This window comes from Garra rufa, chromosome 12 (assembly GCF_049309525.1).
Source record: "Garra rufa chromosome 12, GarRuf1.0, whole genome shotgun sequence".
Lineage (NCBI taxonomy): Eukaryota > Metazoa > Chordata > Actinopteri > Cypriniformes > Cyprinidae > Garra > Garra rufa.
This window is the reverse complement of record NC_133372.1, coordinates 36,913,009-36,938,298: the sequence shown is the minus strand read 5'-3', so window position 1 is coordinate 36,938,298 and position 25,290 is coordinate 36,913,009. Positions and strand designations below refer to the sequence as shown.

General features: G+C 34.2%; 1 protein-coding gene across 1 annotated transcript in view; it reads right to left on the bottom strand.

The window, feature by feature from the left end:
• Window positions 1-11,114, bottom strand: part of cntn4 (contactin 4) — a 93,978-nt gene extending 82,864 nt beyond the window's left edge. The window contains exons 1-3 of the mRNA XM_073851636.1: window positions 10,983-11,114; window positions 7,673-7,775; window positions 7,405-7,589 (exon numbers count right to left, since the gene is read on the bottom strand). Coding sequence (XP_073707737.1) covers window positions 7,405-7,589; window positions 7,673-7,770 — 283 coding nt within the window. The 5' untranslated portion in view covers window positions 7,771-7,775; window positions 10,983-11,114. The remainder of the gene's footprint in view (window positions 1-7,404; window positions 7,590-7,672; window positions 7,776-10,982) is intronic.
• Window positions 11,115-25,290: the final 14,176 nt, after the last annotated feature.

The following is a 25,290-nucleotide window of genomic DNA, read 5'->3' as shown; positions in this document are numbered from 1 at the left end:
CTTTAATTACATTCCTGTTGCTGCAAACCAGTCACGTTTAAGTCAGAAACTGTCAACCATCTACTACTGCTTGGATCCCTTAGTCACTGCCACTCAGTCTATCTCGTGCTCACTGGGAGAGTATTGACTTTTAAACCCCACTGTTTAAATGAGAGTAAGCAGTCAGGGCCTGACTTAGCCTTGCCCACAGGGCACACAATCACTCTCAACATTTCACGCCCACAACTCAAACTTGAGAGGAATGAGAGGTAGAGAGGTCAAAATGAGCTCTCAGCATCCTTAATACCAACTGAACGCTTATTCAGTGGCATACTGCGATTATGATAGATAGATGTTTTCTGCGTCCATAGCAATCATAACGTACTCTACAGAAGAACATCTGTTTTTCCGTGTAGGTAAACTCTGGATTTAAGAACTATCTTAAGTGCAACCATACCTAATACCACCACTCAAACCATTTATTATGTATCGTTAAAGTGTTCATATAATGAAAAACTAAACTGTTCTTACATTTTCTAATCCAGGAGGACTTTCTGGTGCATTTTTAATGGATAAAAAACCTTAAATCCTAAAATCTATGAAGTGCCCCATTGAATGATTAATACTGACTAATACACACAAAAACATATCTTTATATGTGTACCTGTTGAGAGCTACACCATCTTCAAAGCCGAGCAAAGAATAGGACTAATGAAGGCAACGAAAACATTTGAGGGCAATTGCTAATCAAGCGAACGCAAGCAGAAAGAATGAAAGGCTTTGAGTGTCTCCTCCTGCTTTGCTGCTGCCAGTGGAAGTGATAAACATGAGATACACTTATTGATCGCCTCATTCCCCCGCTCTGCTGACGAATGTCTCGTAGGCCTAATTCCATGGGACTTCAAAATAAGATTACAGATTTTTATCACCTGGCTGGCAAAGGGGAAAAACGTTGGGGAAGAGAATGAGACACAGAGACAGAAATAGAGAGGAAGGGAGAGAGAGATCTGAGTGGTAAGTCAAGAGGTCTGTCCGTAGGCTAATCCTGCCATTGAAGAATCCCAGAGCTGCGAACAGGATAAACGTCAAGCCGTCGCTGCCTTTTACATGCCTGCTGTGGCTTTGAGGTGTGTTGTAAATAATTATGAATTGCTTAAAGCATAACTGGCAGATGAATGCAGCCAAAAGTGAGTTAATTTTTAAGCGAGTCAGTTGATTAATGGCTATTTTAGTTGGTAACTGATGTAGTTAATAAGCATACAAAAACAAGTCCTATCCACTTGAATGGGGAAAGACTACAATTTCCAAAAATTTTAATTACATACACATCAAATCATCAAAAAATGTTTCTTTGTCTCAAATTACACTGAAATCTGAATTTGCAGCATTCATTTTTATAAATTTTACCGTTTTTTGATGGCAATATCCATTATACTTGTCAACATTTTGCTATGTGATATTCACAAATTTTAGTCAAATTACTCAACTGACATTTAGTTGACAAAAAAACTGGAACAGAAACTACAAGTAACTATTATGCACCTGTTAGGTTTGAGATTTTGACATTTTTTGTTTTTCATAAAGTGTTTCTTTTATAGCACTTTATCTATTTTTGTCAATAGATTTCAATTGCAATCCATATTTTTAAAGGCCGTTTTCTCAAAATGAGTTTTTTCTCCTACCCTGAGCCATAAATCTCCATTTCAGTAGCACTTACACACACACCAAACTTTGCATTTTTATTCCAATCTGTATCCTGAAGGTATTTACAGAGGGATTTGTTCATATATAATTTGCTTGATTTTATACAACATTTTATTCCCCCCAAAAGTGTGAAAAAAATGAATTGCTTTCTGTCTGTTCTAAGTTTATTCTGAATTATGGAGTGACAAAATGAGATACCCAAAATCCCCTCTGTAAAAACATTTGACTCTAATATGTCAAAAAATTTAAACAAGAATTTTGAAACTGACTGCACCCAGTGTTTAGATTTTTGTACTAGAATTTCATGCAAATTAGCACATTTTTCATGTAATGATGCCTCATTTGCATATTTAGAGCTAACATTTCAGAAAAGTTGTAATACAAAAAATGTTTGCAATTATCAATGTAATCAATCAACTGGGTAAGTAAGGTGATAACTATTAATTTTTTTTTTTTACTCTGTTCCCCTTATCTTACTGGCCTCAAACCTTCTAACAGTACTGTATAATAATATATATTTTTTAATTATTTTATTACGCACATTTTGTCTTTGTTATCAATGACAAAATCTCTTCATTCACTTTTTTTTTCATTAATAATTTTGTTGATAAGCTCACAGCTGGTTTAGCGAGAGATATTTCTCTGCAAAAACCTGCGTCTTATTTATTTATTTAAAAAAAAAAAAAGAATCTATTAAACTTGTCAATATTTTGCCATGTCATATTCAATTATTTTTTTGGTTGAATTACATATTTAACATTTAGCTGACAAGAAAATGAAAAATAAAACTATTTACTATTAAAAAGTTTGGGTCCTGTAATATAATAATAAGTACAAACAGTAATTTTGTTTAACAGTAATTTTTCAATTTCAAATAAATGTTTTCTTTTTTAATATGTTATAAAAGTCACATGATCATTCAGAAATCATTCTAATATGCCTAATTGGTGCTCAAGTAACATTTCTTATTATTATCAATGCTAAAATGATTTGATAACTTCACTTTGATCACTTTTGGTCAGTTTTATGTGTCCTAAAAAATCTTCTAACGGTACTGTATGATAATTTAAAAAATTGTTTTTATTATTTTATTATGCACATTTTGTCTTTGTTATCTCTGACAAAATCAAAAATCAAATTTTTCATCAATAATTAGGCCGATGAGATCAATGCTGGTTTAGCAAGACATATTTCTCCTCCTTCGTCTTCTTCAATAACCACAGGCAGTCCAGTTTAACCAGATGCTAAAGGTCTGTCTCCATCTCCTTATACTGCGGTTGACTTATAGACAGGAGGAGAGGTGAGACGGGGGTGGAAACGATTGAAGAACACCAGAAGCGAAGCGAAAACCAAGGCGAATTATCATAAATATCAAGTCTCTCCAAAACAGAACGGGGCATGAGAGCTGAGGAGCGAAAGCATTAGTGAAACACAACCACGCCTACGACGAATCGCCTCCTCGGCTGGATTACATTAGCTTTTACAATACGCCCGAGCTATTTATCTAATTAATACATTTATAAATCACCGCTACATTGCGCATCTGGGAAGCCCATTAGGAGAACTTCCCTTTCTAGGAACCTGTCCCCCTATATTCCACATTGTTTGGAATATAAACAATGAGACAACAGGGATAATAAAACATTCAGCGAGCTCCTCGCAGACTATTCCTGTAAATGGGCCACTGGGCATGCGGGTACAGCATTAGAGCCAGTGCAAGATCCCATAAGGGAGGATAAATCCCACTGCTCTCTAGCCTACAGGTACTTACTTAATAGGTAGCTGTCTTGTATGAACAATGCAGCGGAGCCGACACGGCGGTGAAGGGAAAAGGTTATGAACCCTTCATTTTAAAGTCCATATTTAATATGCTTCTCTTCATAAGCCTCTGAGTCACAATACACTAGCTAGAAACCTAGGCCTAGTCATTGGGGTCTCATTTTTACAATTCATGCCAATTTGCGCTGGTAAACAAATGTAGGCTGAAGTGCACATGCAATTAATAGAATGTAAAAGGAATTTCCATGTTTTAATCTTTAGGAAGGCTTAAATAATTATACAAATAGCTGTGACAGGTAATTAGATTATCTAATAGGGTTCCAAAATTTGTGGTCAGTAATTTTTTTTTAAGAAATTCATATTTTTACTCAACAAGAAAGCATCAACTTGCATTAAAGGGTTAGTTCACCCAATTTCGTTCCAAACCTGCCAGACATTTGTTCATCTTCTAAACACGAATTAAGATATTTTTGATGAAATAAACTGTCAATAACCTGTCAATAACCCTGAATAGACAGCAACACAGCTTCCAGATTTCATCAAAAATATCTTAATTAGTGTTCTGAAGATGAACGAAGGTCTTATGGTTTGAAACGACATGAGGGTGGGTAATTAATTACAGATTAAAATGTTTGCTTGAGCTATCCCTTTAAGTGGCAGTAAAATATGGGTAGTTGACAAATAGGCAGTAAAAAATGCTTATTTTGTAACAGACATTTTTTAAAGAAGAAATGCATATATTTATGCACTAAGTCTAATCTTTGAGAAAATATAAACGGTCACTAACTTCGTCAATTCTTTTATTGTTTTTGACGTTTTTACTGAACTGTAATATAAATTTGTCCTATGGTGTGACATAGCAACACACAAAAATTATGGAAAAAAAAAAAACTTAAAACCACTACAAGTGTTACATTTTGTTGTCCTTTGGTGTGACACCCCTAAATTATATATATATTTTAATTAAAAACTGTATGTTAAACTACATAATCTTGGAAAATTATGCAAATGTGTCTTGCTAACAATAATTTGAAACATTATTGCAATTTAAAATAAATCTTTTTACATTTTAAAATGTAATTTATTTCTGTGATCACAAAGCTCAATTTACTTTTTACGTTACTTTTTGTCTTCATTGTCACATAATCCTTCAGAAATAAAAAAAAGAGGCTGTGCTGTGGCTGTGTTGATGTTGTGGAAACTGTTTTTTTTAGGATATTTGATGAAAATATAGTTTAAAAGAACAGCAGCATTGTATATTTAGGTTGTTAATGTGACATGGCATTTTCACTGTCCCACAAGATCAAAATTAATATCATTAATAATGTCGTTATTTAAAATGCAGTAAATGAGTGAACATTTCTTTGTCCTACACGGACCTGTTGTTATAAAAGCTGCAGTGTTATTTAATTTTTTTTACATTTTTGAGACAAATATCAAAATTGTCCTGATGTGACTGCCTCAAGCATAGTTCAATAAATTACAACTTTTATAAATCAAAAAGAAAAGCATAAAAATGTTAATAAATACCTCCTGCATAATTGTACAAGTGCCTGCTTTAGTAAATAGCAATCTTTTTTTTTAACCATATATTTCTGAAAGCGTAGGAACTTGATACATTTTGTCTCTGAAAACCATGTCCTGTGGTGTGACACCATATCCTGTTTTCAGAAATATATGGCTGAAATTTAAAAACAGACTGGAGGTATTTATTAACATTTTTATGCTTTTCTTTTTAATTTATAAAAGTTTTAATTTATTGAACCATGCCTGAGACAGTCACACCATAGGACAATTTTGAGATTTGGCTCAAAAATGTAAAAAAATTGAATACTACTGCAGATTTTATAACAACAGGTCCATGTAGGACAAAGAACTAATGTATTTTAAATATTATTTAAAATATTTATTTTAAATTGTACAAATATGTCAAATTATTACTGTTTTTATTGCATTTTTAATCAGATAAATGCAGCCTTAGTGCATATAAGAGAATCATTAGGCTAATATATAAAAATCAGTACAGGTGTCACACCGGTGGACATTTTTCATCAAACCAAAGGACGTTTCAGCCCTTTGTGTCAATTAATGACCTTGCTATTCCGAGCTAATCTGTCAATAAAGGTTAGCAAGACACAATATGCATAATTTAGCAAATTGTCCATGATTATGTATTTTAACATACAGTTTCTAATTAATTTAGGGCTGTTACACCAAAGGACAACAAAACGTAACACTTTTGTAGTGGTTCAAAAAAAATTCTGTCGCACCAAAGGACGTTTCAGCCTTTTGTGTCAATTAATGACATTAATAACATACAGTTTTTATTAAAAAAATATATATATAATTTAGGGGTGTCACACCAAAGGACAACAAAATGTAACACTTTTGTAGTGGTTCCAAAACATTTCTGTCACACCAAAGGACGTTTCAGCCTTTTGTGTCAATTAATGACATTAATAACATACAGTTTTTATTTAAAAAAAATATAATTTAGGGGTGTCACACCAAAGGACAACAAAATGTAACACTTTTGTAGTGGTTCCAAAAAATTTCTGTCACACCAAAGGACGTTTCAGCCTTTTATGTCAATTAATGACATTAATAACATACAGTTTTTATTTAAAAAAATATAATTTAGGGGTGTCACACCAAAGGACAACAAAACGTAACACTTTTGTAGTGGTTCCAAAAAAATTCTGTCACACCAAAGGACGTTTCAGCTTTTTTTGTCAATTAATAACATTAATAACATACATTTTTTATTAAAAAATATAATTTAGGGTTGTCACACCAAAGGACAACAAAACGTAACACTTTTGTAGTGGTTCCAAAAAATTTCTGTCACACCAAAGGACGTTTCAGCCTTTTGTGTCAATTAATGACATTAATAACATACATTTTTTAATTAAAACATATAATTTAGGGGTGTCACACCAAAGGACAACAAAATGGAACACTTGTAGTGGTTCCAAAAAAGTTAAATATTTGAACAATTCTGAGGCAAAAATTAGCTTGACAGGGCTTAAGTGACACGTTCACGAATGCGGTCCTTCGACTAATTAAAGTTTTCTCTGAAATTAGCCAATTTAAAATCAGGATATGGTGTCACACCAGAGGACATGGTTTTCAGAGACAAAATGTATCAAGTTCCTACACTTTCAGACATGTATGGATGAAAAAAAGTGACTGCCATTTACAATTTTATGCTTTTCTTTTGAATTTATAAAAGGGTTTTTTCTGCATTTTTAGTTTGTACTGCATTTTTAATCAGATAAATGCAGTCTTGATGCATATAAGAGAATCATTAGGCTAACATATAAAAATAATATGTTCCAGGTGAAAATTATAAATCCTATTCCTTACAAAATAGCAGCTTCTCCTTAATAAGCCACACAATTTCAAGTATCATTCATGACCATCACGCAAACAAGCAAGCTTAACCAAACCTTTCATTCTGAACATCTCCAATTGAGTCCAGAGTCTCTAAAAATGTTTTTAAATAATCAAATATTTTTTAATAAACACAGAAAAAAATCAGATGTCACCACTGATCCAGATGCTGCTCTGCTGAGTGTTTTTTCCTGACATATGTGTCCCTCATCTAAGTATAGTAAATTTAACAGCTTTGATCTGGAGTCAAATTGGATCCCAATCACGATGCCATCTGGTAGGACGGAACACACACACACAAACAGAAGGTCAGGTTCAAGGTCACCCTCTCATCTTTTTAATCTGGATAAAAATATTAGAGCCATCACGACCGGGAGGCTTTAATCATTTTGATGCACTGTTAAAGTAAAACATCCGGCCATAAGTTGATTTTCTGTAGGTCAGGGTTGAAGACTGGAAAGGCAGAGGCCTGCATCATGTCCTTCACTTCAATGAACGTGACATGTGGCTTTCGCTGTTCAAATATTCATGCATCTCAGAACAACTTACCAAAGAAAGACAGCTTTCCCTGCACAGAGTTTCTTCCTTTCGTGTTCTCCGCCACACATTCGTACGTGCCCGCGTCTTCTTGCTGAAAGTAAGGGATTTCCATCACGCCGCTGGTTTTCCTTACATCCACTTTCCGGGCAAATGGGACTCCATCCACTCTATGCCAACTTATGGATGGAACCGGACTAAGTAGAAAACACAAATGCAAAAAGAAGTTCATAGACTTATTACATCCTCTTTCTATTGAGGACATCTTTGTAATACTTACTTCCCCAATGCAAAACACTCCAGACGCACGGTTGAACCTTTGGCCACTTGAACGATCTCTGGAAACTGCACTTCAATCTTTGGCTCATATTCTCCCATAACACCTATAAAAGAAGAAACACAAAATCGCAATTATCTCCAACAAAAGGTATCAATTACTCCATCTGAAATTGCAATTTCAAAAGCGGCCAATCTTTTATTTTCCCTTTCATTATTATTGCATGATTTATTTTGTAGCTTCTGAAAGGCTTTTGGGATAGCGGGGAGCCCTGATATCTCCCCTCTGTGTTTTTGTGAGGTGTGCTATCGGACTAGCGACTAAGCTGTCTGAGGGACTCAAAGAGATGCTTATCTGTAATGTCTAACGCTGGCCGTTTATGTCAGCGCTGCCAAATGGGAAGGGTTGAAGAGAGGCAATCATCTCCTTCTGTAGCATCCCAGGTAGAGAGACATGTACAATGGGGTTTGAAATTGTGCCTGGAGATCACACTGTGACAGTAGCCATTGAGGGGCTCATGTTGGTCATACAGCACCGATACAAACATCAGGCTTTTAGACAACATGTTTTACACCATAATTCAGACAAGGGATGGGCTGCATCACAGCCAGCTGGACCTCAAAAATGAAAAATAAATATAAAACTGTATTTGCTTTCGAGGTCCAACTGGTGCCTTGAATGTTGGTATATAAACATGCATCACAAAGTTTTAATTGTTTTAGAATTGTTTTCAGTATCTTCTGTGTCAAATGAACCTTCAGAAATCATTGGAAACATTTCTGACTAATGTTAAACATTAATGTTTTACAACCAATTTATGTAAAACAGTTATTCTGCTTAATATTTTTTGGAAACTGTGATACATTTTTTCTTGAATAGGAAATTCAAAAGAGCAACATTCATTTGTAAAAGTCAGTATGGTAGAACAATGTAAGTCTATTGTCTTTTGATTGATTAAATGTGTCACTTTATTTAAAATATTGCTAACCCATATGCATTATGGAAGCCAGTTTTTGCCACTAATAATAAAAATAATAAAAGGTAAATGTGAGTTTACATCTCACAATTCTTTTTTTTTTCATAATTGCATCATACAAACTTGCAATTCTGGGGGGGGTATAATTTCTATCAATTGCAAGTCTACATCTCGCAAATCAGACTTTTTTTCTCAGAATTGTGAAACATAAACGTACAATTGCGAGTTATTAAGTCAGAATTACAATTTTGAGTAATGAAGTCAAAATTGCTAGATATGAACTCACAATTCTGAGTTTTACTGTCGAAATCCAGCAATCGTGAGAAAAAAAACGTACAATTCTAGATTTAAGATTTATATTAGATTTAAACTTGCAATTCTAAGGGGGGAAAAAAATCACAATTCTTTCCCCCCTCAAAATAGTAATATATACACTTGCAATTGAGAGTTATAATCGACCAGTTCTGAAGGGGGAAATAAGACTGATATTTTCTCAGAAATGCATATCTCACAATTCTAAAAGAATAACTCATAATTGTGTTATAAAGTCAGAATTGCAAGATATAAACTTTCAATTCTGAGAAAAAAGTTTGAAGAAAGTTGAGAAAAAATTGCGATATTATACTTTTTATTATTACTTATTTAACTCGTAATCACAAGTTTATATCACAATTCTTTTATTTTTAGAATTAAGTGATGCAAACTTGCAATTTTGAGGAGGGAAAAATATAGATTTTTTCTATCAATTGCAGGTGTACATCTGGCAAATCAGACTTTTTTTATAAACTCGGAATTCTGAGAACTTATAATGTCGAAATCTAGCAATTGCGAGAAAAAAAATTTCAGTTCTTCCAATTCTGAAGAAAAGTCAAAATAGTGAGATATACACTTGCAACTGCAAATTATAATGTCCAGTTCTGAGGGGCAAATATTTTCTCAGAATTGGACAGTTATATCTCACAATTTTATAATAACTTGCTATTGTGTTATAAAGTCAGAATTGCAAGATATGAACTCTCAATTCTGAGAAAAAAGTTAGATTTGCAAGATTATACTTTTTATTATTACTTTTTTTAACTCATAATCGCAAGTTAAGTCTCAGAATTACGTGATGCAAACTCGCGATTGTGAGAGATGAACTTGAAATTCTGACTTTTTTCTTGCAATTCAGACTTTTTTCTGAGAAATGTGTGATATATAAACTTGCAATTCTGAGGGGGAAAAAAGACTGATCTTTTCTATCAATTCCAAGTTTACATCTCGCAAATCTGACTTTTTAGTCGGAATTCTGAGTTATACACTTATAATTCTGAGAAATTAAGTCAGAATTGCAAGATATAGGCTTACAATTGTGAGTTATAATATCGAAATCTATCAATTTGCGAGAAAAAAAATGCAGTTCTTCCAATTCTGAAGAAAGTGAGTGATCTAGCAAGTTATAATGTCCAGTTCTGAGGAGGAAATAAGACTGATATTTTCTCTGAATTGTGAGTTCATACTTTCTATTATTACTTTTTAACTCACAATTGCAAGTTACTGCGTCTGCATTTAAATACACTTTGAAATTCTGGTAAAAAGGGCATAAATATACTTAAGTGCAATTCTGACTATTCAGAAACATGAAAAATGAAACTTTTACTAATATATTTGTCACATATCCTGGAGAAAAAAAACATATGTACAGTACAAAGATGTACAAAGAGAAATGTATTTCTTAAAATTCTCATACATGTTTTTTTAATGACAGCAATTAAAGCTACTTTCAGATAATCATGTAAAAATTAATATAAAGTTTAAAAGTCAAGATGGAGACAAGGCAAATATAATGAAATGTTAACAGGATTATTAAATAATTAAAGTCAATTACTTAAAGCTATTATAATTTAATGTTTAAAACTAGTGTGTAATTACAATGTTTTAAAATCAACCTAGGGGACAAAAATGTTCCTCTAATCACCCCAAAAAATATTATCTCTCACAGAAAATGCCAAGTGGTTTAAAAGGCTATCAGTCAGATAAATTAGATTGTGTCTGACTGTTATGATATTTGACAATTTATTGTTATCACCCTTGAACATGAGTGTGATCAAACTGTAAATCCACAGAGAAGCAACAATTAGATCAGCCTAAGACAAATGACCTTTCTGTTTGAGGGCCTTTGATAATGCCAGCCTGGAGGCACCGAAACATGCTGCCACAGCATCTTAAAATTTGCAGTGAAATAGCTTATTAACCTTTGAATAAAATTTGTATTCTACATATATTTCATATATTTTTAGTTAATGCATATAGGATTGAATGTATGGTATCTATCGAGACATCAACAAGCATCCTCACCGTCATTGCGCAGTATCAGAGGAGTAGGCGGGCCCTGGACGCGTGTCTTGGTGACAGTGTTGGTCACAACACAGGTGTAGTTGCCCACATCAGATGGCTCAACTTTAGCGATGTATAGATTCCCTGTCTCCTGGGACACAAATCGACGAGAATCTTGTTTGACGAATGACGGGTACTCATTAAAAATCCAGGAGAACGTCAAATCTGTTAGAGGAAAAAAAGGAAAGATGGAGAAAGGGCCGTCAACATCACACATGAGAAGAAAGAGGTCACTTTACTGCCCGGAAACTACATTTGCATAAACATAACTAGAGTACACGGTGACATTTCCTCTCTCAGCAGAGCCTAAATGGCATATGTGGGCTCTGCTCATGAATCTTACGCCTCCCTAGAGTTACTAAATTAGCATTGGGGCTACATGCTAGGGTGAAAATTAATCAGCCTGAGGAGGGTTGTGTGGCTTAGGGGGTGAAAATTAATGGCAGAAAGGATAACCAGTGCCCTGTGATTAGTTGGCCTCTAGTCAAGTGGGAAAGTGGTTGTATGTAACCAATGTTCAAAAAACCAGAGCGCTGTTCATTGACATTGGTCATAATCAGGCGACAAGTAAGGAGCTAATCGCACAGCATTTCATTAAAGCAGAGAGTTTAAACTGCAACAATAAAGAAATCTTAACGTTAAGGTGTGGAAAGGACAGCAGATGAATGGAAATGTCTAAAAATGTCCAACTATCTTAATTGGGAGACTCTCACAAAAAGTGTCAAGAAAGGTCCTTGTTTCGCCAAAATAATATGAAGCCTATTTTAAGGACTACTGATATTACTTTTATGACAATCTGATTCTTAGTAGCCCACTATAATGTGAACTAGGGCTGTCACAATTTCTTGATTCAATTCAGTGTTGAACGCAATTCATCTGGGAACGCAACATGCACCATTTCATCAGATTTGTAAGCTAAATCAAAATAAAAGTCTAATCACTCGCTCTGATTTTGACGTCCACAAATTCAAGAAATCACAGTGGCTATAGCATTTGTGTCATAAAGAACAAAATATTAAACATTAAAGTCCCATGAAATCAATATTATATTTTTTGGCTTTTAGTATAAATACAGTTGAGATCAAAAGTTTAAACCCTCCCTTTCAGAATTTAAACGCTAATTATTTTACCAAATTAAGAGGGATCATACAAAATGCATGTTATTGTTTATTTAGTACTGAACTGAATTAGACATTTCACATGAAAGATGTTTACATATAGCCCACAAGAGAAAATAATTTAAATTTATAAAACTGACTTCGTTCAAAAGTTTACATACCCTTGATTCTTAATACTGTATTGTTACCTGAATGATCCACAGCTGTTTTTTTCCTTCTTTTTTTTTTTCAGTGATAGTTGTTTGTGAGTCCCTTGTTTTGCTGCCCACTGAAAAATCTTTTAAGTCCCACAAATTCTTTGGTTTTCCAGCATTGTTGTGTTTTCGACAATAACTCTATGATTTTGGGATCCATCTTTTCACACTGAGGACAACTGAGGGACTCATATGCAACTATTACACAGAAGGTTCAAACACTCACTGATGCTCCAGAAGGAAAAACCATGCATTAAGAGCTGGGGGAATTTGAAGATCGGGTAAATTTAACTTATTTTGTCTTCTGGGAAACATGTAACCATCTTCTGTAGCCTCTGAAGAGCAGTACTAAATGAAAAATTACGATACTTAGACAAAATAAGAAATATGTACACATCTTCATTCTGTTCATAAGTTTTCACCCCTGCCTCTTTATGCATCGTTTTTGCTTCTGGAGCATCAGGGAGCGTTTGAACCTTCTTTAATAGTTGCATAATACGTAAACATTATATTCTTTACGTATTACATTATCTATTTTAACAGTTTTGTTCAAAAAACATGATTACTTGCTTTTGCTACTTAAGTTCAAATAATTATTTTTGCCTGACTGCTGTTATATATGCATTTTAAGTCATTTTAACGTCTATTGTTCGCTTAGGTCTATTTTACACATGCACACACATATACACACACACACACACACACACACATATATATATAAACAGTCTCAACTCTGAGAGGAGTGCTGTTGACCAGACTTTGAAGATGTAGCTTTCTTGTCGGGCGTTTCTCTCTACGAAATGTCAGCATACACTTAATGTCACGTCTGTCAGTGGTTGGTTCCTCTACCAGCCCAGAAAAACAGTTTCAAACCTGACCTCTGGGAGTTACAATTGTTTTGCCTTTTGCTGATTCAATTACCCACAATGCCTGTCATTCTCCAAGTTCCACCGCCAAGTATGATCCACGAAAAGTGCAAGGTGAACCAGGCATTTCTCTATTACGCAGTTCTGAATAGAAACGATAAAGGAAACTTTCCTTTCAGAGGAAGCGCTTTTTACTTGAAATTGTTAGAACAGTACACGTTTGTAATTGGAGAAAGGCTTTAAAATAAACTAAATTGAGTGCTTTTCTGATGGCTTTGCATAAGTCAAAAGCTAAACGCTGCTCAAAATAGCAATAAAGAAATCAGCTGTCAATCTAATAAGCATCTAACCGCATCTGTGGAGGAACAATGCACTGAAGCATTAATAAACCGATGTGCATTTCCTGTCACCAGCCTCCTCCATGTTTCTGTGGCGCATACCTACATCTTATTCAACCAAAGCACTCTGAGGTTAGACATGTTGGCAGGTGAGCTTTCCATTTGCGCCGTCAATGATAAATCCATTTGCAGAACGTTGTAATGTCCTCCTCGGCCAAGGCTTTTGGCTCCCCAGCAGCGCATTTAATCGACAGGCACATAGCATCTCCCCGGCTTAGCCCAATCAAACCCACTCACTCGTTAGCTAATTAAACAAAACAGTCTTGGAGGATTCCTGCCTGAGCCCTGGTCATTTATCACAGTTTGATCTGATCCATAGCTGTGGGCTTCGGCTATCTCATGCACAGACGAGGCTTGAGTGGCTTGCTTTTCCCACCCATGAACCCTGAGCGCTAAGTTAACATCATGCAGGTCATTCTTATAATATAAGGAGGCGTTATTAAAAAAGGATAACCAAGACTTTCAGAAATATGCTATGGTCAAGCTTAGGCACTTAAACTCTTAGTTTTAAATAAACATTTAAGTGTTAATTAACAGGAAAATTAACAGTAAGGCTAACAAGATGTAAACAAACCACATGGACTTTGAATGCTAAGCTATACAACTGTAATATAAATAATTATTTCTATAAAAAGTGGAGCAAGACTTTTTAAGTGTTTATTAACTGTAAGGCTACCCAGATGTAAACAAACCGCTAAAGTTAGCTGTACCTCAATGCTAGCTTACATAACCCTGCTGAAAAAAACAGCATATGCTGGTTAAGTAGGTTTTGGTGCTGGGATGCTGGTTTTAGCTGGTTTATGCTGGCCATTTGCTGGTTTATACTGGTCCTTTGCTGGTTTAGGCTGGTCCTTGACCAGAAACATGACCAGCATAAACCAGCAAAGGACCAGCATTAACCAGCAAAGGACCAGTATAAACCAGCAAATGGCCAGCATAAACCAGCTAAAACCAGCATAAACCAGCTAAGGACCAGCATTAACCAGCAAAGGACCAGCATTAACCAGCAAAGGACCAGTATAAACCAGCAAATGGCCAGCATAAACCAGCTAAAACCAGCATAAACCAGCAAAGGACCAGCATAAACCAGCAAAGGACCAGCATTAACCAGCAAAGGACCAGTATAAACCAGCAAATGGCCAGCATAAACCAGCTAAAACCAGCATAAACCAGCAAAGGACCAGCATTAACCAGCAAAGGACCAGCATAAACCAGCTAAGGACCAGCATAAACCAGCTAAGGACCAGCATTAACCAGCAAAGGACCAGCATTAACCAGCAAAGGACCAGTATAAACCAGCAAATGGCCAGCATAAACCAGCTAAAACCAGCATAAACCAGCAAAGGACCAGCATTAACCAGCAAAGGACCAGCATAAACCAGCTAAGGACCAGCATAAACCAGCTAAGGACCAGCATTAACCAGCAAAGGACCAGCATAAACCAGCTAAAACCAGCATCCCAGCATCAAAACCTACTGTACCTAACCAGCATATGCTGTTTTTTTCAGCAGGGAAGGGTGCCAACTTGAAGTTAATTTTGATTTCTTTTTTTAAATCTCTCTTGTGCTAGCACTGTGCTTTGAAAATGTTTGTTAAGTCGCTTGCGAGGAATATAATACCTGCACGCACAGACATCTGGGGCTCAGGACGAGCTGAATAACGTAATGTGATTTTGTGCTATCGCATATGGCAAAACAGGATCTGCTTTCTGACTTCCAATCCAATCAATCATTCCTCACAATGCTGAATTTTTTATTAATTTCGAAGGTAAAAACTTCAAATGCTTAACCACTACTGCTGCAGGCATTAACACCGCTCTTAAAAACAAAACAAGCTTTGTGTTGCAATGAAAGGTCACGTACGGGTGTTCAAAGGCTGTTGTTGCAACCCTATAACACGACCCAAAGGATTTCTTCCCTCAATTATTCAAAGCCTTAGGTTTATGTTTTGTGATATGGTTTGATTCACTTAGATATCAAGGTCTGAAAAGAAATTGAGAACAAGATGAGAAAATCTAAGCATGATAAAATATAACATCAAAGCGCAAAGTTTTCCCATTTTTCCCCTGATATGAAACCTTTCCTGATAAGGCACTTGGTTCTCAGCTGAGCTTTTTCCCCCAAAATAAAAAAAGATTTAAAAAAAGACCACATTATAAATGCTACATAGAATCTTCCATACAGTATGTGAAATGTTCAAGGTTTACTCTGAAATTTGATGTGTAAGAAGCCAAGACTCTTCACTTTGAAGGGTCCCTAGAGGGGACTGTCAGATGCTGACAAAACTCAGTTTGCATTATACCAAGAATGCTGGGGTTGCAGAAAGTCAGCAGAGAAGTCAACATAAAACGAAAAGGGAAAAAATAGACCATATAAGATTTGTGCAAATTGTACGGACATGTGGAGAGTATTAAGGAAGATGAAGGAAACAAATTTTTGCTTTCTAAGGGCAGGTCTGTTGTACAAAACTGGAGATTTAACATGGTGAAGTTAACATCTACTGCAGGAATACATTTTTTTCAGCTGATGCACATATTTATATATATATATATATATATATATATATATATATATATACACACACACACACACACACACACACACACACACACACACATACATATATATACATAGATAGATAGATAGATAGATAGATAGACAGATAGATAGATAGATAGATAGATAGATAGATAGATAGATAGATAGATAGATAGATAGATAGATAGATAGATAGATAGATAGATAGATAGATAGATAGATACTAAATGCCATCCGCAGATTTGTGTAATACTATAGCTCTAGTATGAGTTTGGGGTGACATTCCCTGATTGGCTGAACAATGGCAGATTTATTAATTTATTTATTTGCAATTTTGTTGAAACTTTAAGTTGCACCACCATTCAAAACTTTTAGGGCCAATACGTAATACGTTTTTGTTTTGTTTGGTTGTTTCTTGAGCATCAAATCGGTATTAAAATAGGAAACAATTATTTTCAATCATAATACAGATGAGGTCAAAAGTTTACAGCCCCCTTTCAGAATCTGCAGAATGTTAATTATTTTACCAAAATAAGAGCGATCATACAAAATGCATGTTATTTTTTTTATTTAGTACTGACCTGACTAAGATATTTCACATAAAAGATGTTTATATAGTCTACAAGAGAAAATAATAGTTGAATTTATAAAGATTTATCAAATGTATACATCCCCTTGATTCTTAATACCTGAATGATCCACAGCTGTGTTTTTATTTTAGTGATAGTTGTTTGTTGTAATTTGTCCTGAACAGTTAAACTTCAGAAAAATCCTTCAGGTCTCACAAATTCTTTGGTTTTCAGCATTTTTGTGTATTTAAACTCTTTCCAACAATGACTGTATGATTTTGAGATCCATCTTTTCACATTGAGGACAACTTAGGGACTTATTTGCAACTATTACAGAAGGTTAAAATGCTTACTGATGCTCTAGAATTGAAAAAAAAAAAAAAAAAAAAAAAACATGTATTAGAACTGGGGGTGAAAACTTTTGAACAGAATGAAAAATGAGAACATTTTTCCTATTTTACCTAAATGTCACATTTTTTTTCATTTGGAGCTGCCCTTCAGAGGCTACAGAAGATGTTTCCCAGAAGACAAAATAAGTTAAATAAACCTTGATCTTCAAATTCAAAAAGCTTTCTTAGTGACCCCAACCTTTTGAACATTTTATTATCTGTCAGTCAAAAACCTTAAGTCTGATCACTAAAAGAAATAATAGCACACCACTCCTCAACTACTTAATTGGAGGTTTCATTCATGTTTGTAGCACAAACAGAGCAGAATAAATTAAACAAAAATATTTTCAGTCAGGGTTTTTTTTAGATTCTAAATATAAATTTGAAAAAACAATCACTATAAGCGGTTATTAACATATCCACGACAAAACAAAAATCAATTTGTTTTGTACTTTTTCTTGCCATTAACTTGACATAATGAAGGTGACAGTGTAATCTGGCTCAAAGACAAATGATCTAATATGCTTACACAAGCACTACTGATGTGTGACAGTAACTAGAGCTACAATTAGAAAATAGATGTTTTAGACTTTAGGCTAGGTCATAGTGCCCGCCTGAATACTATCAACAGTCAATCTGACAACAATCCCTCTCTTTCCAATTTGCACCAGCCCTGGAAGCCTGAGGGAAAACACTGGTGTAGGAAGTATTTAAAAAAAAAAAAAAATCAAATCTCACTATCATATTTCATTTTAATGGTAAGAAACCATTATTACACTGGTGAAGAAACATAGAGAAAAGACATATCTGCAGACAAAATAAACCATCTATCACCGCAAACACCAGTCTCAGTTACAATCAAAGAGACCCATTCATTATTTTTACGCTCTGTCATGCCGCAAGCAGGAAATAAAGCTTTATGAAAAGATGCACATATCTGCCTCTTAATCGCGCATTATCGATGCGAGTGCTCTTGATGAATTTTAATAGCATCACAGCTGCCTGATCATCGCCTGTTAATAATACATGTGAGACTTGTTGTGACAACAGTATGCATATTTAATCATTGTGCCCGGAATTACACAAACTTACTGCTTGGCAAATATATAAAAAAAGTTAAATGATTAATTAATAATTGAGTAAATAAATAAATCATAAAAACACCAGTGATCAAAGAACAGAGGTTGGTTCTAGTTTGTAAATGAGGATTTTAGAGATTCTGTCATTATTTATTCACCCTAAAGTTGGTCCAAACCTGTATGAGATTCTTTCTTCTGCTAAACACAAAACAACACATTTTGAAGAATGCTGGAAACATTCTTTTTTTTCATACTTTGGAACTCAGTTGCTGCCATAAACTGTAAAAAAAGATCAAAGTCCCGCCCAAACTCCCGCAGATCCAATCGCAAGCACACAATTATGACACCTCACCCTGTTTGTATAGCATCAAATAAACAACTAAGAGCAAACTTATTAGAAAACGAACACTTGAACGTACATCTGCATAATAAGAACTACCTAAAATGACAGAATCCATCTTTGGAATTTTTTTTTTGTAAATTAACATTTTGGTTTCACTTTTCAGGACTTGTGTTTTCACACTTTGTGGCTACTGTCAACTGTTTTAATTTTTGGGTGAACTATCCATTTATATAGTTGCAATATTCTTCAAAAAAAGATCAATCCATCACCACCTCGCCTGTAAACATGATCATTACTAGCAAGTTTAAATATACATACACAGCGGGTCAAAAGTTTGGAAATAATTTAGATTTTTTGTAGGCTACGTTTACACAATTGCATTTTTATTTTAAAATTTGGTTGTGTAGACGGAGATTGTTTCTGAAATGCAGTGAAAACCCCTGTGTAGACAAGGATTGTTTTCATTTTAAAACACCTTTCTAAAACTAAATTCTACTAGTGTTGCTGGTGAAATGATCTTCCCAAACACCTCGATGCTTCCTTGATCTATCCGAAACACCAAATCCCTGACAATATTCAAGAAACTGCTAATTCTTCTCTTCTGTCAGCACTTAAAGGGATAGTTTACCCAAAATGAAAATGCTGTCATTAATTACTCACTCTCATGTCGTCCCAAACCTGTAAGACCTTCGTTCATGATTGGAACACAAAGCTTTCTGACCCTGCATAGTCAGCAGCATAACTGACACGGCAGTAAGGACATCATTAAAATAGTCAACATTCAACAATTTCTTCCCTTGTGTCAAGTTTTCAGCATGCACCATGGTATTCTCATGAACATGAGTTGCAGACTGACACGGAAGAGTAGAAATTGCTGCATAAAGTCGTTATTTTGTTTTCTTTTTGTGCAAAAAGTATTCTCGTAGCTTCATAAAATTACAGCACCACTGGTGTCACATTTTAATGATGTTCTTACTACAGTTGAGGTCAAAAGTTTACACCCCCTTTCAGAGTCTACAAAATGTTAATTATTTTTCAAAAATTAGAGGGATCATACAAAATCCATGTTATTGTTTATTTAGTACTGACTTACAAAAAATTACCCATGCATTAAGAGCTGGGGGGGGGGGGGGGTGAAAACTTTTGAATTTGAAGATCAGTGTAAATTTTACTTATTTTGTCTTCTGGGAAACATTTAACTATATTCTGTAACTTCTGAAGGGCAGTACTAAATGAAAAAATATGATATTTAGGAAAAATAAGAAAAATGTTCACATCTCCATTCTGTTCAGAAGTTTTCACCCCCAGCTCTTAATGCATTATGTTTCCTTCTAAAGCATCAGTGAGCATTTGAACCTTCTGTAATAGTTGCATATGAGACCCTCAGTTGTCCTCAGTGTGAAAAGATGGATCTCAAAATGGAGGGGTATTTAGGAAAAATAAGAAAAATCTCAAAATGGAGGGGTATTTAGGAAAAATAAGAAAAATGTTCACATCTCCATTCTGTTCAGAAGTTTTCACCCCCAGCTCTTAATGCATTATGTTTCCTTCTAAAGCATCAGTGAGCATTTGAACCTTCTGTAATAGTTGCATATGAGACCCTCAGTTGTCCTCAGTGTGAAAAGATGGATCTCAAAATCATACAGTCATTATTGGAAAGAGTTCAAATACCCAACAATGCTGGAACCTGAAGGATTTTTCTGAAGAACAGCAGGCAGTTTAATTGTTCAGGACAAACAAGGAACTCATGAACAACTATCACTAAACAAAAAACAGGTGTGGATCATTCAGGTAACAACACAGTATTAAGAATCATGTAAACTTTATATAAATTAAATTATTATTTTCTCTTGTGGACTATATGTAAACATCTTTTTAATGTGAAATATCTTTTTCAGGTCAGTACTAAATAACCATTTTTAAAACTGACCCACCAATCTTCGTTTATGTCCTCAGAGAAAAAACGACCCACTACACGAGTCTGTCACCGAGTGCACCGTTTACCGTCTGGCCTTGTGTTGACAGTCGCAGTAAGAACCGAGAAGAGAGAACCTGAAAGAGCAGGAGAAATCAGAAAACAGCAACAGCCTGAGAAGCACTTCGCTTAAAGCCTCCAGAATATCGCATCTCCTTTTCTCCTAACAGGACCAGACAGAGTGCACATGCTCTGTGCTCTCGCTGCCCGCACGACTCCAGGGCAGATGCCATCGTGGCCATTGTTAGCGCGAGAGCAGAAAAGAAGTGATTTCAGAGTTCGCTACACCTGAAAGGGCCGTTCTCCATTAGCAAATGGAGGTCAGCCGCATTAGATTCCCACACTAAACATAGTTATTGAGTAATAAGGAGAATAAGGCAGAACGATGAGGACGGCGTCTGAATGCAGAGAGGCTCGGAGGCTGAGGTGGAGGTAGCAGCCGCTCAACTGCTTGTGCGTGACTGATCCGACCTGACTGCGGCGGCACGGAATGCTCGATTTGGGTCTACGCTGCACATTTCAGGGCACTTCTAAAGTCAGTCGCGCACACAAACATTTACTCATACCTATAACGCTGAATCCAACAATGAGGAATATGCTTCTGAGAAGAAAGCTGACAGCTCCGATCAGACGCAACCTCTAGAATTCTCCTGTATTCTGTGTTTTATGGACAAGCAAGGACATTGGGTGGTAAAACAAGGAATAGAGGACAAAAGACAAAGAGATGACACCTTGTTGAGTCTTTGTGGTGAATCTAAAATAGCCAGAAGCCAAGAGCTGCTCTATTAGTATTATTATTATCTCTCCATTAACACAAATACTTTGTCCTTGGCTTGACTGCTAACTTGTGTCTCACACAAAAGGAAGCAACACTATACCATTGCTCATATTTAGGCTTAGAAAAAAAAAACTAAGTTAGATAAATTAATTAAACATAGTTTAAATTGAATTAAAAAACTAATCATCTACTGAAAACATCTGGAACATCTCACGTTGTCTAACGGTAAGAGATATAATCAGGGTTATTCAGGATGTTTTGTTTTTCTCTAAAAAAAAAGTGACGTGATGTAAAATATAACATTATAATCCTCACATTAAACCACCAAAATGAAAACAACACATACTGCTGGTGTGTGAAAATGTCTAACGGTGAAAAAAAATGAAAATAATCAGGGTTATCCAGGATGTTTTTTCTTCTTCAGAAAAAAATGTGATGGCAAATATATTAAATAATTCTCACATTAAACCAGCAAAATGAAAATAACATGTACAGAGTCACAATGTGTCTCATCTTGAATGAGTAAACATTCAAGTAAACATTGCTTTAGGGACAATATACCATTATATTTTTAATTAAGAAAAAGTATTATATATGTGACCCTGGACCACAAAACCAGTCATAAGGTTAAATTTGACAAAACTGAGATGTATACATCATATGAAAGCTCAATAAATAAGCTTTCTATTGATGTATGGTTTGTTAGGATAGGACAATATTTGGCTGAGATACATCTATTTGAAAATCTTAAATCTAAGGGTGCAAAAAAATCGAAATACTGAGAAAATCACCTTTAAAGTTGTCCAAATTAAGTTCTTAACAATGCATATTACTAATCAAAAATTACATTTTGATATATTTACAGTAGGAATTTTACAAAAAATCTTCATGGAACATCATCTTTACTGAATTTCCTAATGATTTTTGGCATAAAAGAAAAATCAATAATTTTGACCCATACAATGTATTTTTGGCTATTGCTACAAATATACCCCAGCGACTTAAGACTGGTTTTGTGGTCCAGGGTCACATATTAAAAAGAAATTTAAATGACAAAAATTTAAAAAAAAAAAAAAAAAAAAAAAAAAAAAAAAAAAATATATATATATATATATATATATATATATATATATATATATATATATATATATATAATACAAACAAAATAAATAAACAGTAATCGCAGTAAACATTGCAATATAGGGACAACATATGATATTTTAAATCAAAAATGACTAAAATTGTCAAAAATAGAGTAAAAATAAGTAAAGTAAAAATAAAATGAAAAACTAACCTGTTGTAGGTTATGCAAATGGTCAATAAATAAATAAATAAAAACCGTTGCTGTAGGTACAAAACATAATTTAATTTTTAATTATACAAATTATTATATATGTAATAATAATGATAAAGATTCTCAAAAAACAAAACAAAAAAACAAACAAATCTAAAACAAACATGAAATAAATAAAAAAATAAAGCTAAATAATTGCAGTAAACATTGCTGTAAGGACACTATAATTGAATAAAAGAAAATATTCTAAAACAAAATAAAAATAAATAAAATAACAAACACTAAAGCATTGTTGTAGGGACCATATAAAATATTTAAAATAATACAAATTCTAAAACAAACATGAAATACAAAATAAATAAATAAAGTTAAATAAATGCAGTAAACACTGCTGTAGGGACAAAATATGATATTTAAAGTTACAAAGACAACAAAAATGACAAAAACTAAAACTAAACTAAACTAAATAAAATTATAAAATTAAAAAAAAATTATATATAATAATTATTATACATTTAACATGAAATAAAATAAAATAAATTAATTAAAAAAACTAAAACATTGCTTTAGGGACAAAACACTGTTATTTTTAATTATTAAAAAAATGTAATATATTTAATATAAATTAAAATAATAAAATAAAATAACCAACCAAGCAATGGAATAGCATCTATCCAGGTAGCCATCCACCCTAGCTACCAAACAGCAACCTGCAAAAATCTTGTTTTTATTAACAAGCTGTTGCACTACTCAATGTACCACAGATATATTGAAGCATCCAATGCAATACATGTAAACTGCTTAAATACAATTTAGTTTAGTGACTGCTTTAAGAAATTTCATTTACAGACATAATGCAAGACAGACGGCGTTAAGCACAGCTCCAGAGTCTCCTAAGCCTTAGCCTAGGAGCCTAGCACATAATCAGTTGTTTTGTTGTTGGGAATGAGTGGCAGTGTATCCCTGCAGGGCTGAATGTATTCCCACAGGATCGTGTTCGGGTGAGGAAGAGTGTGTGTGTGTGGGGGGCGGGTGTTTGTTAACAGGAAGCCTTGGGGACATCATAATGTGTGACTGGTGTCCAGTGGAGAGGGACACACTGTTTACTGACACCTAGACAGCAAGAAGAGACAAGGGGGGGCGGATTGAAGTCGTTGAAACGTTTTGAGCCTTTCAAACGCGGCAGTAAAGCTCTTTATGCACTGTCATTTACACAAGTGAATTAAATACTAAACATATTGTTTTAGATACTAATATAAGCAGGACAAATTGTATGCTAGAATTTTCATTTGCCAAACTATTGCAAAACCCCACAGACTTCGTGGGACAGAAGGCAAGCACCATCCAGAACATCCCAGCAACCAAAAAGCAACATGAAAATGTAAAAAAGATAGTTGTATAAGTCATGACAAGTCAAAGTTTTTGTGCAAACACAGCACTTGAAATATACACTTTCCTGCTGTCGGGGCAAAATATGATATTTTTTAAATGACAAAGACAATAAAAATGACTAAATTTGTCAAAAATAGATTAAAATAAAATATAAAAAATAAAAAAATAAAATAAATATAATTAAATAATAAAAAATTAAAACACTGATGTAGGGACAAAACATAATTTTACTTTTAATTATAAAAAATATTTAACATTAAAATAAAATAAAATAATAAAAAACTAAAACATTGCTGTAGGGAAAAAACATCATTTTATTTTTAATTCTAAAACAAATATTACATATTTAACATGAAATGAAATGAAATAAAATAAAATAAAATAATAAAAACTAAAACATTGCTGTAGAGACATAACATCATTTTATTTTTAATCATAAAACGAATTATAATATGTTTAATATAAATTAAAATAATAAAATAACCAACCAAGCAAAGGAATATCATCTATCCAGAACTAGAAGAAATTCTTGTTTTTATTAACAAGCTGTTGCACTACTAGCGAACACATCTAGAATTTTTACTTGCCAAACTATTGCAAAACCCCACAGACTTCGTGGGAGAGAAAGCAAGCACCATCCAGAACATCCCAGCAACCAAAAAGCAACATGAAAATGCAAAAAAAGTCATGACAAGTCAAAGTTTTTGTGACCAAACACAGCACTTGAAATATACACTTTCCAGAGCAGCTGTCAAGGAAACTTTGACAACTTCAGATTCAAATTTTGGTGAACACTGTCATTAGGTTTTATACAAACTTGCAGAATTTGTGTAGTCAAAGAAGGATGTACCAAACACTAAGCTCAACTCAACTCTTCACTCAGTTGCTAAGAAACATTAAATAGAGGCCTTTTCACAAATGCGAAAAAAGGCAATGACATGTTATTAGTCAGTTTTGATTTGTATAGCTGAAACAAATATGGTTACCAAGCCATTTGCTCCTCATATAGCCTAGGCTGATTTTGAACACTGTATCAGACTTTAATTAATATATTCACAGCATGTCCAGATGTTAAGTAGAGGGGGTATGATGAAATACCCTGTGAATGATGACTTAATAAGCCCCATAATGCATGGCGCCAGATTGCTCCTCATTTATTCACCCATCATATATATATAGAATCTCATGTATTCAGACTCCTTGAGTGTAATCACCATTCAAAAGAGCTTCATGCCATTTTAAAAGCGTTTATAAAAGAGTGTATTTTGTCAGTGCAACTTACATTTGTGCATTAAAAAATCAGACAGTGTACTTTGGAGTAACTACAAAATACTTAC